The following is a 16,956-nucleotide window of genomic DNA, read 5'->3' as shown; positions in this document are numbered from 1 at the left end:
ATAAATTAAAAAATAGCACTGCAGTAATTACTCAGCTTATCACCATCTTTATGATTACACTAAATGAAAAACAGGTTTTGAACTGTGTTAATATGTGTATTTATGCTAGTTCAAGGCATAATACAATCAACTCCATCATTTCAAATTATTTCCATGTAACTTTAGAGATTGGATACTGCATTTCCCTGGGATTCCCCTCTTCTAGGTCAAAGACAGACCTTACTGGACTAGGGGATTTGGAGGAACTACAGAATAGAAATGTATCTCGTATATAATCTGTTCTTCCCAGTGTCAAAAATGTATACTGCCTTTCCAATGGCAAGTAGATTGAGCATTAGTATCTTGTGCTTTCAGTAATAGTTATGGAAAACCCAAAGGACAGCATCAGCTCTGAATTATATCTTTAAGAATATTTGATCTAGAAACGCCTAACTACAAAAGGTTATAATACACAATAGGCCTATCCCAGCTATAAACAATATTCACTAACTGTACAAGATGCTACTTTAGAATCTTTTCCATTGTTTGAAGGCAATTATCTTCCCAAGATATATTCTTATTTCAGTTAACAGCAGTGTCACTCCAAATTTGAGTTGGCTTCAGTTGCTGCCTACCAAACTGGTGATTAATAAAAAGAAAAAACAAATCATGTATTTTTTATTACTGAAGACCAACAATATCTTAGTGAAAAAAAATACAAAATGTAATAGTTATCACCATATAATATAAAAACAATGCAAATAAGTAATTTGAGAACTACATGCCATGTGCCAAAAAAGTGAGTAAATTTATAAGATACAAGACACTATAGTAGATGGCAAAAAGCCCTAATTTTCCTTAAGCCCATTCTAAAATATTCACACACAAGTTTTTTCTCCCTCATCAGTACAGCAGACAACAAATAGAATGGTTCAGGTCATACTAACTTATGCCATACTAGAAACATTTCAGCAAGGTCTTTCTGCTTTTAGATGTGAAAAAGCCATCTTTTATCTGGGGGACCATGCAGAAAAGGGACGCAGACAGCAAGCAGGAATTCCATGAGCTAAATTCTTATGGACCCTTGTGAAATTACGTCTAAGAGACACCATTTTTCTGGAGGACACATCTGTGTACACAACTGCAGTTACAAACCATGTGGGGTTGTATGCGTGGCAGCATGAACTAGTGTGCAGAGCCCACATATATGGGAAGAACTCAGATCTCAATCACAGTTCATTTTTGCCCAAGTATTAAATTTAAGAACCTCTCTTTTCTCAACTGTTTAAACAGACAGGATAGTCTCTCCCTGATGAAAGCAGAAACTAGCCCTTTTTTGATCCCCTTGTAACTTCACCCAACCTAAAAAAAATTAAAATATTTTAGGACAATGATCAGTTTTTTCTGGACAGTTGCCAATAAGGCATTTGGGAGATACGAGGGCTCAAAAATGAGATGATCTCAATTCTGGAATATCTGAAGTGAACTTTAAAAGCCTGACAAGTTTGACAAGTTCCTGACATTCAGCTATCCAGATTTAATTTGTGGGAAACATTCCCACAATGTACATCTTGCAGAATAGACTATCATATTGTAAGGATGCATGATTTGGAGTCACTTATACTGGTAAACTGTTCCTGAGACCCCATTTCTCAAAAAAAATACATTACATAAATACCTCAATATCATACAAACTTCATGCAAAGAGAAACAGGAAGATATGTCTTTTCAAGTAGTTTTCACATTTTCTCTCTCTGCCATATTCTCCCTGGTTGTGTTTCCTCCTGTTCAGTAACCTTTTCTACAACTCACTTTCTGCTTGCTATTCTTAAACATTTTATCCTGCTTATTAAACTATCATCTTTCATCAGGAGGGTACTTCTGAAAGTCCCAAGTAATTGCTTCAGTTTCCTTTGCTTTTCAATTTCCCATATTCAAATGCTACTCCAACCCTTACAGAATCCTCTGATATGAACACTCTTTCCTGTTCTCTGCTAAGAGGGGTATGCAGCCAAAACATTTGGCTTGCTGTATGAAAGAGCAATAAAGAGGGGGGGGAAATATCACTATGTATTTGGCTACATTGTCCATTGCCATTAACAAGAAGAGTGATCTTCCCAAAGCCATGAGATCATTCCTCAGGCCAGGTCAGAAAAGAACAAATGCTTCAGCACCAATAGATTCACTTGGATCTCTCCTCTGTTATGACACTACCTCAAGCATCACAGATTGGGAAGAATGAATACAGTGGATTTTTTTTTTTATGAAGCCATTTCTCCAGAGGTAGTGTCCAGCTCTCTATCAGACACCTTCCTTTGCACCAAGATGTAAAGTTCCTTCCTTTCTTCTCAGATACTTTTGGATTAATTTCTTACAGGTCAATATTCTGCCCTGCCCTTCAAGACCTTCTGTTAGTTGCTGCGCTGTTAGTTACTACTATGACTGCTGCCATTTTCCTTTGGACTTTGCCAAAGAGCAACTACAGGACAATCCCCAAAGGAAATACTGTCCTTGCCCTGTGTGTTTTGTATTTAGATTAAGGCAAAAATCCTCCTGACCACTTCTCAACTGTACTTCATGAGATTAAGTTTGTAATTTTAGATTCAAATTAAATGGCTAATGTAAATTACTGACTTTAAAAAACAATGAAACATGAAACTACAGTTATGAAAAGCTTATTGGATAGCTTGCAATCTTCTGGCCAGTAAGCAAGCAGCACATAATACCCAGTGTCCTTCGTCTCTCTTATTCTGTATTCTTTTATATACTTTAAAGAGCAATGTTCTGAATTTTCCAGTCTAAACCCTGATTATTATTTAACTGACAGATAAGTATAATTATTCTGGCTACCAATATAATTTTTACTCTATGTAAAATACTAAATACACAATCCAAACCTTTTGCAGTACATTATGTCAAGTAAATCAACATGCAATCTTTAGGAAGTGAATGTTCTGTAATAATAAACTTCAGTAAACAGCAAAAGTAAATAAATACAGGGCAAGGACAGCACTAACAACGAAAAGCTTTTTCAAACACCTACTGGAGTAGGTTCAGCTGGCTGACCTGGGGGCTTACGTCGAGCTGCATTCTACTTCTACATTTAGGAGCTGACTTCAGATTCCAGCTGCCTGAACCCATGGAGGTTGGAAGCTTTATAGAAGTGACTATCTCAGGGGAAGAGAAGATACGGTTTAAATGCAAATCCAATAATTGGTTTATAAGTTCCCATAACAACAAAAAGTTAAAGGATGTTTTTGTCAGTATTAACAGCACAAATTCTAAGCTGAAAGGGGTAGAGTTAGGCTGATTATCTAGGAGCTTAAATAGCCCCAGTTACAACAGTGATGGAGTACCTCCCAAATACTTAGGAAGTAACACACTAACTATCACTTTCTTCCTTCTCATCCTGAAAGAGAAATAACATGATTGTTTTATAGGTGAGTATCTCTGTGTGTGCGCGCATATAGAACTTATTTAGCGAAAGACATGTCAAAGGAATAAGTTTTACATTTTATTCTGAAAGTGGTCAGGTTCATGATCAGCAGCTCATGGGTGTGAGCTCCATCGGCTATGTCTAGCTCCTGTGAAAGTTCCACTTCCTGCTCTCACAAGTATCCCACTACTGGTTGACAGTTTCATTGCTCCAGTTGAACATAGCTATCATGAGAAGTCAAGCTGATGGAGAGAGCAGCAATCTTTCTGGAAGCTAACTCCTGACAGCTCTGAATAGTAAGACAGACACTGACCTGGACAAACTTAGTTAATGGGGAACAAATACAGAGAGCAAAGCACCAGGGTGATGTATTCATTCTGTTGCTAAAAGCAGAAGTACTGCTGTGTTTTGTACCAATTACAGCTTTTTCATGGGGTATGGCTTCATTCCTACATGAGTCATAATAATTTAGCCTATAGGTCACAACTGTATTGATCTCAGCATGGCTAGGTCTGTATGTAACAGACTAGGGCACAATTTACTGTCCAGTTACAGATGGAAATAAGTTTGGAGGTTTTGGGGGGTTGGATTTTTCCTTTTTGCTCACATGGGTATTTGGACATTCAAAAGAACCCCAAGAATGCCTAACAATTGAATAGTCAGTCAGCATCATTGTTCTCCTGTGAAGTGGCAAGGCAACACCAACTAACTTGGGCAGTTTCCAGAATGCCAGACAAGCAGATTGCCAAGGTGGCACTGGAATGGATTCCAATTCACCATTTTCCACAGCATCCAAAGTACCTTTGAAAAGATTAAGGTCTAAACTCAATCAATATAGGAACCTCGAGAACAAAAACTGGTGAACTAGTAAAGATGGCTCAAGGAAAAGATGAAGTGTGAGCTGAAATCTGCACCAGACATGCTGAAATAAGAAGAAACTTCTCAATCAAAACTCAATGATATTATAAACGTAACCACCAACAGTTTTGATAGAATAGCTGTTCTAAAAGTTTAGGATTCTTGAAGCTGAAAAGAAGGAGGGAGTCAATATTCAACCCGAGAATCCCCAAAGTAAGAGGACAAATAGTCATCTGAGGCTGGCAGTCTCAGCCGAATAGTAATCACAGAATCTAGACTATTCTCATGGTAGCCAATCTGTTTAGCTCTGTACCAAATGTAAGGAAGACATGGTTCTTGCTCCAAGGATTTCACAGTTTAAATAACTGAATAGTATTCTAAAAATCAAAGGTTCAAGGACCACTGGTGAATGAAGTACTTGGCTTCACATGTGGTGCTGGCGCCTCAGTATTTCCAGCAGCTAAATTGCATTACTTTCCTAATATTACAGGCATTGTTTACAAGGAAAAGTATTTGCCACACAGGTGTTTATTCTATCACCAGGGGAGAAGGTGGACTGCACAATTGTGAACAGGCATGTCCACAAGAAAATCTCTATTTAGATGTGATCCACACTATGAAAAAGTTTGGGAATCCCTGTTCTACTTTAGTTTCTAGTAGCATAAACTCCATTCCGATAGCATCCCTGACATAGGTCACTACAAACAGAAGGTAAAATGAGCATGATTCATATATAACAAATTGAATCACGAGGCGGTAAGAGGAGAGAAGATTAATAAACTACAAAACAAAAACAAAATAAAGGTGTAGGCAGACTGGAGTGGGGAAGAGTTGCAGGAATACATTTGTATTTTATATCATTCTTTACTTAAATTTTCACCTGTGAGGTTATAACATACAGTATATTAACACATCCTAGCCATAAAACAGAATAAATAAATCATTCCTCAAAACATTTATGCTGTCATAATGCAGTACTGCTTCTTTTTTTAATGATTAATCAGTTCAAACACTCAGCAAATACTCATTTTACTCATACCCACATATTATCAAGGACCTTTTTAATATAATATTGTTCTGCTTACTATTACGGATGTTATTCCAGTCAATTTTAGAGAAGAATGGATGGCAGCAGAGACCCTCATAATCTAGCCTCTCCTTTGGCCCACATAGCAGACTCTGGACCAGATCAAGAAATTCATTACTGACTTTCACATCTTCTGGGAACTTCAAGAACCTCTGCATTTGAAATAAAAATATTTCTTTGCTCAGTAGGAAAACAGAATCTGAAGCTGTTAGGTTCAAATCTTCATTAACCTGAGATATGCCAAAAACTTTAAGGTTCAAGATAGGAATGAAAGTATTTTGTTAATAGATACTTTGTGACAATTTCACAGTGCATCAAAGAAGATCTTATCAATACTACAGCATGACACAGAGAAATCTTTCTTAACTGATGAATTGCATAGACAATTCTTATAATAATTAGTGAAGTAACCTGAGATAGTCAAATGATTGACATACATTCAAGGAGAATTTGGGAAACATTTTCAATACATGTTTCATAGAACTCTTAGAATGTGACAAAATAACAGACATCTAGAACCTCCTTTTTCCAGCTGTAGAAAAAAGGAATTTTTAGTTCTAGCCTTCTTTATCCTGAAATATAGGAAAGACCTCTCTACCTGGAAGTTCATGATGTTATTAAAGGTTTTTGTTGAGGTCCCTTCAGTGAATGGAGATTTTCCATAAATCATATCATAAGCAATGATTCCCAAAGACCACCAATCGCACTCTGGGCCATGTGAAGCTTTACCATCCCCGTTCAAAACAGTTAGCATCTCTGGTGCCATGTAGTCTGGGGTGCCAACAGGCAGCCTGGCATTCACCTGGAAATAAAGACATTGCATGTGAAGTCACAGTTTTGCCCTCGATTATTTTCCCGGCACTGAAATTAATTTTTCATCATGCTTATAAAGAACAGAGGCATCTGGTTTTACACCACTGTTTACAAGTAAATTTATAAGTAGGAGCTTTCCCATAAAAGAATCAGAGAGCAAGATAATTAATATAGAGTTAGTTACAGTGTTGGGGAAACTGAAAATTAATAACTTCCGATAAAACTATTCACCACATGGAGTGAGTTAACAGATTAAAAGAGCTAATTGTTTCTACAAACCACATACAACTGAAGTAACCAAGACTTAGAATGTTGCATTCTAAAGAGCATGAGGTACCACATACACTAACCTCTGATGTTAAGTGGTAATGCATAGCCCAGTGATGCAACTTTCACTGACATTATTGGGAGTGTAGAGCTAAATTCTCATACACAAGTGAAATTTAGGGATCAACATTTCTCAGCATGACTTCCTGGCCCTACACTTCATCCATCATTCTCCCCTACTATTCCATTCTGCGTATGCCACCAGAAACTAAAATTTACTGGAATCCTGGTCTCTGAAGTGCTCTGAACAGGTTCTTCAGGAATCAGAATTACAGTCATTTTCACACTGCTACTGGCATAAGGATGAAACAAAACAGCAGGGGAGAGCAACGCAGTAGTCAGGAGGTTGAAGAAATAGAAGACATGAGAAAAAGGAGAAAAGGGTGAACATGAAAGGTAATAAGAAGGTACGGGGGCTCTGCTAAAAGAAAGATTTGGAAGATACAAAAGTACAGTATACAAGAGAAGATCACGATAAAGAAAGGCTCTTTATATAAATTCCAAATATACACAACAAAAGCAGGCTCTAGACTAGAAATGTATATTTTATTTATAAATACAGCTTCTAAATATTTTAATTTCAAATTCTCACTTCTTAAAATGTACACGGTATTTTAAATTTAGAAACAGCTTGGAAAAAAAAACTAAACCTAAATAAGGTTTTATTCACTTAGAAAGCAATGTGTTCAGAATCTAATCCCAGAATACTGCAATATGACTACTTTTAAAACTGGAGTATCAGTAGAGTTCAAGATATGCCACCTTCATGCACACTTTGAATACATTTAGCCCTGATTCCGCAAGACTTATAAGTACATAACCACCACCATACTGGGTCAGACCAAAGGTCCATCTAGCCCAGTATCCTGTCTTCCGACAGTGGCCAATGTCAGGTGCCCCCGAGGGAACAAACAGAACAGGTAACCATCAAGTTATCCATCCCGTCACCCATTCCCAACTTCTGGCAAACAGAAGCTAGGGACACCATCCCTATCCATCCTGGCTAATAGCCATTGATGGACCTATCCTCCATGAACTTATCTAGATCTTTTTTGAACCCTGTTATAGTCTTGGCCTTCACAACATCCTCTGGCAAGGAGTTCCACAGGTTGACTGTGCGTTGTGTGAAAAAATACTTCGTTTTGTGTGTTTTAAACCTGCTGCCTAGTAATTTCATTTGGTGACCCCCTAGTTACTGTGTTATGAGGAGTGAACAACACTTCCTTATTTATTTTTTCCACACCAGTCACAATTTTATAAACCTCTATCATATCCCCCCTTAGTCATTTCTTTTCCAAGCTGAAAAGTCTCAGTCTTATTAATCTCTCCTCATATGGCAGCTGTTCCATATCCCTAATCATTTTTGTTGCCCTTTTCTGAACATTTTCCAATTCCAATATATCTTTTTTTGGATGGGGCGACCACATCTGCATGCAGTATTAAAGACATGGGCATACCATGGATTTATATAGAGGCAATATATTTTCTGTCTTATCATCTATCCCTTTCTTAATGATTCCGAACATTGTTTGCTTTTTTGACTGCCACTGCACATTGAGTGGTTGTTTTCAGAGAACTATCCACAATGACTCCAAGATCTCTTTCTTGAGTAGTAACAGCTAATTTAGACCCCAACATTTTATTTATATATATATATATAGAGAGAGAGAGAGAGAGACAGAGAGAGAGACAGAGACAGAGAGAGAGTTGGAATTATGTTTTCCAATGTGCATTACTTTGCATTTATCAACACTGAATTTCATCTGCCATTTTATTGCTCAGTCACCCAGTTTTGTAGCTCTTCGCAATCTGCCTGGGACTTAACTATCTTGAGTAGTTTTGTAACATCTGCAAATTTTGCCACCTCACCATTTACCCCTTTTTCCAGATCTTTTGTGAATATGTTGAATAGGACTGGGCCCAGTACAGACTCCCGGGGGACACCACTATTTACCTCTCTCCATTCTGAAAACTGACCATTTATTCCTACCCTTTGTTTCCTATCTTTTAACCAGTTACCAATCCATAAGAGGACCTTCCCTGTTATCCCATGACAGCTTACCTTGCTTAAGAGAGTTGGTGAGGGACCTTGTCAAAGGCTTTCTGAAAATATAAGTACACTGTATCCACTAGATCCCCCTTGTCCACATGCTTGTTGACCCCCTCAAAGAATTCTAGATTGGTGAGGCATGATTTCCCTTTACAAAAACCACGTTGACTCTTCCCCAACAAATTATGTTCATCTATATATCTGATCATTTTGTTCTTTACTATAGTTTGAATCAGTTTGCCCAGTACTGAAGTCAGGCTTACTGACCTGTAATGGGTGGGATTGCCTCTGGAGCCCTTTTTAAAAATTGGCAGCACATTAGCTATCCTCAAGTCATTTGGTACAGAAGCTGATTTAAATGAGAGCATACAGACTACAGTTAGTAGTTCTGCAATTTCACATTTGAGTTCCTTCAGAACTCTTGAGTGAATACCATCTGGTCCTGGTGACCTATTACTGTTTAGTTTATCAATTTGTTCCAAAACCACCTCTAATGACACCTCAATCTGGGACAGTTCCTCAGATTTGTCGCCTAAAAAGAATGGCTCAAGTTTGATTATCTCCCTCACATCCTCAGCCGTGAAGGCCGATGCAAAGAACTCATTTAGTTTCTCTGCAATGGCCTTATCGTCCTTGAGTGCTCCTTTAGCATCTGGATCATCCAGTGGCCCCACTGGTTGTTTAGGACACTTACTGCTTCTGATATACTTAGCAATTTTTTTTTATTATTATTACTTTTTGAGTCTTTGGCTAGCTGTTCTTCAAATTCTTTGTTGGCCTTCCTAATTATATTTTTATACTTCATTTGCCAGAGTTTATGCTCTTTTCTATTTTCCTCAATAGGATTTAACTTCCACTTTTTAAAGGGTGCCCTTTCGCCTCTAACTGCTTCTTTTACTTTGTTGTTTAGCCACAGGGGCACTTTTTGGTTCTCTATGTTTTTTTAATTTGGGGTATGCATTTAAATTGAGCCTCTATTATGGTGTCTTTAAAAATTTCCATGCAGCTTGCAGGGATTTCACTTTTGGCACTATACCTTTTAATTTCTGTTTAACTAACTTCATTTTTGTTAAGTCCCCCTTTCTGAAATTAAATGCTACAATGTTGGGCTGCTGTGGTGTTTTCCCCACCACAGGGATGTTAAATTTAATTATATTATGGTCACTATTACCAAGCAGTCCGGCTATATTCACCTCTTGGACCAGATCCTGTGCTCCACTTAGGACTAAAGAATTGCCTCTCCTCTTGTGGGTTCCCAGACTAGCTGCTTCAAGAAGCAGTCATTTAAGGTGTCAAGAAACTTTATCTCTGCATCCCATCCTGAGGTGACGTACCCAGTGAATACAGCGATAGTTGAAAACCCCCATTATTATTGCGTTTTTTATTTTAATAGCCTCTCTAATCTCCCTGAGCATTTCACAGTCACTATTACCATCCTGGTCAGGTGGTCGGTAGTATATCCCTACTGCTATGTTCTTATTATTAGAGCATGGAATTACTATCCATAGAAATTCTATGGTACAGTTTGGTTCATTTAAGATTTTTACTTCATTTGACTTCATTTTTACCACATAAATAGTTCCAATGAAATCCATTGGACTACACAATTGCTTAAGTTCTCCACATGTTTAAGTATGTTGATGAGTCAGGGCCTTCCTGAGAAAAAAGCCCTTAGACCCTTTCATGTGATTTTTTATCCTGGATTTCTGAAAAGTATGCGTACAAGTAGTACTGTCCACTCAAATGTTTTAGTGGGAACTTTTGTGATACCAATGCAAAATACCTTTTAGAGAAAAATAAAGGAAAATCAATAGCTACAAAGATCTTTTAAAGTATGAATTCACATTGTAACACAGCCTTAGTGCCATGAGAAGGGAAGCACTGTAAAAGATTTGTCCTTTCCCTACCCACAATTGAAAACTTGTATAAGCTAATCTGTTTACAGATCTACCTACAGCTATGGAAGATACTTCAAAGACGAAAAGTGTTAAGTTTTCATTAATATTCCATAATAGACAGGAAAGACAAAAGAATAAAGTATCAACAGTCAGGAATGGACATGAATTTGGTTTTCATTTTTAACTGAAGTATCCAAACAAGACAGACAACGTTTATACACACTTTATTACCGTTTTGTTCGCTGTCATTTTGGCAGCTGACCCAAAGTCCACAAGTTTAATGTGTCCTAGTCGGTCAATGAGAACATTCTCTGGTTTGATATCTCTGTAAGTAAGCACAACACAATCAATAATCTCTCTATGCCAGTCAGTAGCTGTTCCTCGCTGTCACTTCTACATAACATCTCCTTACTACTCAATCTGTGTCTCCTTAATTGCATGCTGTTCTTCATAACCCTACATAGGGATTCTGTGGGGTCCAGACTTCCAATTGTTGCTCCACTCACAACTTTGGTTTTAGGCAGTCAGCTACTGAGTTTTCCCCACTGGAGGGTGGAGGAACCAACAATTAATAACAAATGTATTTCTTCCACCAGAAAGAAAAGAGAAGAGAGGAGCTGCTGTTGCATTGCTATTTCATGACACATCAATGTGCTGAACTTGAATGGCAATGCAATATCACATGGTTCTCAAATCAAATCCTTAGAACCAACTTATTTTGTTGTTCTTTCAAACGCTATTCAAAGCCAAGTAGTCTTCCAGCTGTTAAAAGTCTGCGTCCTGCTGCCCTACATGCAGCAGCTGCTGTTGGTTGGGACATATGTGTTGTCTGTCCATACAACTGAACACTTGGAGTGAGTATCAGATTGTAATAACATCCATGTACCATGGTGATGGGTTCCTTAGAAATACTTGTAATACATACATGCACTCAAGTACTCTAACATACTATATTGGCTTTGTTTTTCCAAAGCACTCATCTCACCTCAATAATCTTTAACAGTGCAAATCATTTATTTTATTATTTGGTGCCAAAAACATGCCAACTCAAGTGTTGTAAAATGTCTTCGTATTTCTATAATTCGAAACAATGTAACTGAGCTTCCAAACATATCTGTCGCCATCCTTTCATATTAGTTTCAGAGTTTACATCAAACGTAATGCCTTCAGCTACAACTGCAGCTGGAGTATAATTCGTTTTCTAATTTTTTTCCTAACATATGAAAGACAGACCTTGGAATAGATGTTCTATGAGATTTGGAGTTCACCACTCCAATACTCATTCCAGAATTATGATAAAATCGTAAGTGTATTTAAAAGAGATGCCCACCTACCGGTGTACATAGCCCATCTGATGGACACTGTGAATGGCCAAAACCAGCTCTGCTAAATAAAATTGCACCATACGTTCATCTAGTTGGTCTTCATATCGGTTTAAGAGTGACAATAAGTCTCCTCCAGGTTGATACTCCATAACCTGAATGAAATTTTAGAGACATGGTTGTAGTTCAGACACACAAAAAGACATCCCATTAAGCCCTTAAATACTACATAGGCCAGATAATCTTATAGTTAGGCTTGCAAGGATTGTATTTTATCAGTAAATGTAGATAAACATCAATTTCACCGTACATACACAAATCAATTGAAAACTATATCCATTGATGATAGAAATTTACAGCTAGGCTAAGAAAGAAAAATGTTGCTTATTAGAGTTTAAGGCTAAAATTTTGACATACAGTGTTGACAGTTTCTTGTTTTAACATTTATAAAGCTTTAACTTTTTGAATCTTAGTGTCTGTCATTAAATAATTGTCTGACACACACCCCATTGCCTGACTCTGCATAATTTCCCACAACTGCAAAAATATAAATCAATAAAAATCTTAGGAAAAAAAAGCTTAGGACCTATAATTTTGCACAACTCTGAAAAGTTAAATTGATAAAAACAGAAAAATGCTTAAAATTAAAAAAAAATCAATATTATCCATTGAAATTATAAAAAAAAAAATTCTGCCAAGCCTACTTATAGTGTAGGAGAATTTACAGAAGGAAAGGTTCAACTTCCAGCCACCATAATGCTGTTTAATAAAAAAGAGAGAAACGTTCAACCTTAAATACCACAGAAGAGAAAAAAAATCTACACTTACCAAGTAGAGATTTTTTTTGTCCTGAAACGCATAGTGTAACTGTGGGATCCAAGTACCGCTACTCCGAGATAATATACTCAGTTCTGCTTCAAAAAATGACACCTACAAAAAAAAAATGGATTAGTTTTAATCCCAATAAAAAGTAGCAGAACGGATTAGAATTCCCTAGCTCCAGAGGAACATCCATCATTGCCATAAGCTTATAACGTGCCATTTATTCAAAAATTACTTACAAACCATCATCTGCCACTAACCTGCTGTGTGATCTGGAAAAGTCATTTCACCTCTCTGTACCTCTATTTCCCTTCCCACACTTCATTGCCTTGTTTGTTTAGATAGGAAACTCTCCAGGGTAACACCATCTCTCATTATGCGTTTGCACAATATTTAATATAATGAAGCCCCAATCTCATTTGGCACTTTTAGGCACTTCCATAATAAAAATAGTAAATAATACCACCACCCAGTTGAGGAAAAACAAAATCAGACAAGAACAAGAACCCATGCTAGCACAATTAGGACTGAGCATCCTATAACCAATTCTGCAAAAAATACATAGTGAAACATTACATGACAATGCTACCTTAAATGCAATTCATTCAGTAAAATTTCCATCAATCTAGTTAATCCCAAATCACCCCAAACACCATGAGGTGGAATTTATTGTTGAAATATTAGTGTAATTCTTTATTATATCATTTTACTCCAAGTTAGAACCATCTTTCCCATCAGAGTTTTTAATCAAAGTTTAATAACAGAGGACAGAAAATGCTCACGGCCACTAGGTCACCTTTTGCAGGTCTACTGACATAATTAAAAGAATATACCATAAATGAATGCACATACATGTTCTCGTGCCAACAAGGATTCCTTGTTCATCACCTTCATAGCATAGACATCACCAGTCACTTTCTCTCTCACCACCTGTACTTCTGCAAAATGACCACTTCCCACCAGACTTTTTACTTCAAAATCCTTCACGCTGGGCAGCAGTTCCCGTAACTCAGCTACAGTCTCTGAATCTGAACAAAATGGAAGTTATTTTACATTAGGCAAGTGACATCTTGTGATGATTACAGTTCTAGAAAAGGAAGAAATACTCCTTTAGTTCCAAGCCCTCAATAAGTATTAAAATCACTTTATAATTTGCTTGTTTACTTACATCAAGCAAAATTAATTTTTTAAAAATGCAAATGCAAAGTTATGATTGTGATTTTAGAGTCAGGAAATTCAAAGATAGTTTGCACAGCAACCATAACTCAGCCCCTTTCATAGCATCAGAGAAATCAGAAATAAAGGAGACCTATTAGACAATCTCAATCATTCTCTGCCAATACAAGATTAGTTTCTATACTGCAGGGGTATAGACCCTTCAGTGGGTCGCAAGGTTATTACATGGGGGTCACGAGCTGTCAGCCTCCATCACCAAACCCCGCTTTGCCTCCATCATTTATAATAGTGTTAAATATTTTAAAAAAATGTGCTTTTAATTTATAAGGGGGTGTCAGATTCAGAGGCTTGCTGTGTGAAAGGGGTCACCAATGCAGAAGTTTGAGAACCACTGCTATACTGTGTTACAGTACTTTGTCCAGTCTAGTTTTAGAAGTCAAATAGCAGGGTTTTCACCACTTCCTCACAACGTCCCTTGAGAGAGACTATTCTATAATCTAATAGCAATTACTAGCAATTTTTTCTTGATATTCAGCCTAAATTTTCCTTTGCTCAGTTTATCCCATTATTCCTTGTTATACTTCCTTGGATCATGATAATCAATTCCTCTCTCTCCATTATTTTAGTCTTCAAACACTAGTAGTTTCACTCTACATGTAATCCTTGGAAGTCATCAGATGGAACTATTATAGATAGTCATAAACTCTGTTTAACTAAATGTTGTGCAATTAGATCTTAGCAAAAATGCTAGTTGACTGTAATGCAGTTCTCTTTAGAATCTCAGCATATCACTGTAAAATGAGTTTACTCTGACTGAAAAAAATTCTTAGGTGCCAACCTACTGCTTACAGGATATACCCACCAACCCGCTCACATACACAAAACACCATGCATAATACATGGTATCTAAAATATTACACCAGGCTAAAATAATTAAATATTTATCTTCCTTCTTAAATAAGTCCTTCCAAGCCTTTAATTATTCTCATATTCTCCAAATTCCTTCCAATTTGTTCACATCTGTCAATGGTTTATAGCCAGAACAATTCTGTATGCAGTACTCTAAGGGACTTCGAACAGAACTATATCATAACTACAAAATCACATTAGAAAAGATGCACTTTAAATCCTTCAACTGACTGTGCAGGTGGACCTCTGCATATGTACAGAGCTCCAATAAGTTCAGGAGACTGCCACATAAATGCAGGAGATGCCCATACAAAGTAATTTACAGGAGCAAATCAAAGACAGCAATATTAATGCTTTATGCATTTAAGTTTGTTATTTAAATGCCCATACTTTTAACTACTATCCATCAAATTAGTTCTAGAATTAGTCTCAGAAAACTTACACTTTTTTACAAAGTTGCCTACATGTTTAATTTTCATTAAAGCAGGATTGCTGCATTCTTCAAAAAGAACGAATAGGGAATCAAGGATGCCTTCCCGGGAGAGAGGAGACATCTGCTGTTGAGTCACAAAGGGTGGCTTCCCCTGAAAAAAAGCAACAGCAGATGGAGTCTCAGACAATAATGAAAAGCCTCAAATCAATAACATATGTATAGGAACAGACTATATATTATCCATAACCAAAAAAACCTCGCTGCTTCACAAATTAAACAAATAATATTTTAGAGGTTTGTTTTAAATACATCAGATAGTGATTAGTGATGCACACAACTATTACAAATGTTTTACTTTTTTCCTTGAAAACTCAAAAAAGGCAGCTAAAAGGCCAAATCACATCATTTGTGTTCTTTTTCTAGGTCCTCTGAATGCTTCTGATTTAAGTTGTCCTATTTTTATACTAGCCCATGGATTTTGCCATGTGCTTCAGGAATATCTAGGCCAGCAGTTCTCAAACTGTGGGTTGGGACTCCAGAGTGGGTTGTGACCTCATTTTAATAGGGTCGTCGGTGCTGGCATTAAGCTTGCTGGGGGCCCGGGGCCAAGCCCAAGCCCAAGCCCCACCATTCAGGGCTGAAGCCAAAGCCCAAGGGCTTCAGTACTAGGCGGTGGGGCTCAGGTTACCAGCCCCCTGCCTGGGCTGAAGCCTTTGGGCTTTGGCCCGTTCCCCACCCCACCCTCACCTGGGGAAGTGGGGTTCGGACAGGCTCAGGCTTCAGTCCCCCTCCTGAGGTCATGAAGTAATTTTTGTTGTCAGAAGTGAGTCACAGTACAATGAAGTTTGAGAACCCCTGAGCTAGGCAATCACCATAGCAACTCTTATCTGAAGTAAAAGGCTGTTTAAATCCTGGACACTAATTGAAAAAAAGATGCTCGAAGTGCAGCTAGTTAGTCAAATGATGCTTATGACCACCCTCATCTTCAAGTGCAAGTGAGAAGCCGGCAAAGACTACAGGTCCCAGCATGCAATGTTCCATCTTCATCTCAGAAGAGTCCACTCAGCATCAGATGCTCCATCTTAATCTGAAATCTATAGTATATGAGCAACAGCTCCATATTAAAAGATGGTCAGCTGCAATCATCTATACTTTATGCAAATTAGGTGCAGACTTTCAGCTTCTAACAAGAAGCCTCTCTATCATGCAGTTCATCAAGTCTGATTCCCGCTTCCCTATACCTGAAAGAGCAGGTTCAGCCGAGAAGCACGGCTAGCTATGGGCTCCATGGAAGCTGGCTCCATCGGACTCCGCGCGGCATATTTAAACTTCAGCATCTTCACAGTTTACCCCAGAAATATACATCCTAAAAAGAAAATTCGAAGGGCTGTCAAGGGAAATTTTAAAAGAAATCTCGGATAATTTAAGCCAAAAAATTTTTTTGGAGAGACAAATATTAAAAACTAATTAGGGAGAAAGGCTCCATGAAGTCCACTAGGGACCTCATTATTGCTAATATATTTCATGTGGAAGGCTCTGAGCTACGGGTAACAGTACAGAGCCCTACATAGGGCAGGGCGAATAATTGTTTTTTCAGTTCAGTGGGGTGACCTGAACCAATAATATTTTGTTTTTTCTTGTCTACATCAAAAACTGAAAAAGTTTCATTTCGGGTTAGACCCAAAACTAAACATTTTTTTGCACAAAGGGAAGCTAATTAAATCTAGCTAAATGTATAAACGAAATGTCATTTTAAAAAAAAATCAAAATGTCTCATTTCCAAAGTGTCCAAAAAGAAATATTTCAACTTTTTTGGAAATTATTCCCTCATTTTTGACTGAAACTA

At 37.5% G+C, this 16,956-nt stretch overlaps 1 protein-coding gene across 7 annotated transcripts in view; it reads right to left on the bottom strand.

The window, feature by feature from the left end:
- The window catches only part of CIT (citron rho-interacting serine/threonine kinase), a 99,412-nt gene that overhangs the window by 79,578 nt on the left and 2,878 nt on the right, over positions 1-16,956 (bottom strand). For all 7 annotated transcript variants that reach the window (XM_039505792.1, XM_039505788.1, XM_039505791.1 and 4 more), the window contains exons 2-9: positions 16,352-16,476; positions 15,120-15,261; positions 13,445-13,620; positions 12,599-12,700; positions 11,783-11,925; positions 10,680-10,773; positions 5,959-6,162; positions 5,359-5,512 (exon numbers count right to left, since the gene is read on the bottom strand). In XM_039505792.1, the coding sequence (XP_039361726.1) occupies positions 5,359-5,512; positions 5,959-6,162; positions 10,680-10,773; positions 11,783-11,925; positions 12,599-12,700; positions 13,445-13,620; positions 15,120-15,261; positions 16,352-16,447 (1,111 nt within the window). In that variant the 5' untranslated portion in view covers positions 16,448-16,476. The remainder of the gene's footprint in view (positions 1-5,358; positions 5,513-5,958; positions 6,163-10,679; positions 10,774-11,782; positions 11,926-12,598; positions 12,701-13,444; positions 13,621-15,119; positions 15,262-16,351; positions 16,477-16,956) is intronic.

This window comes from Mauremys reevesii, linkage group 18, assembly GCF_016161935.1.
Source record: "Mauremys reevesii isolate NIE-2019 linkage group 18, ASM1616193v1, whole genome shotgun sequence".
NCBI classification, from domain to species: Eukaryota; Metazoa; Chordata; order Testudines; family Geoemydidae; genus Mauremys; species Mauremys reevesii.
Note: the sequence above shows the minus strand (reverse complement) of the source record. Positions and strands in the feature narration are given on the sequence as shown.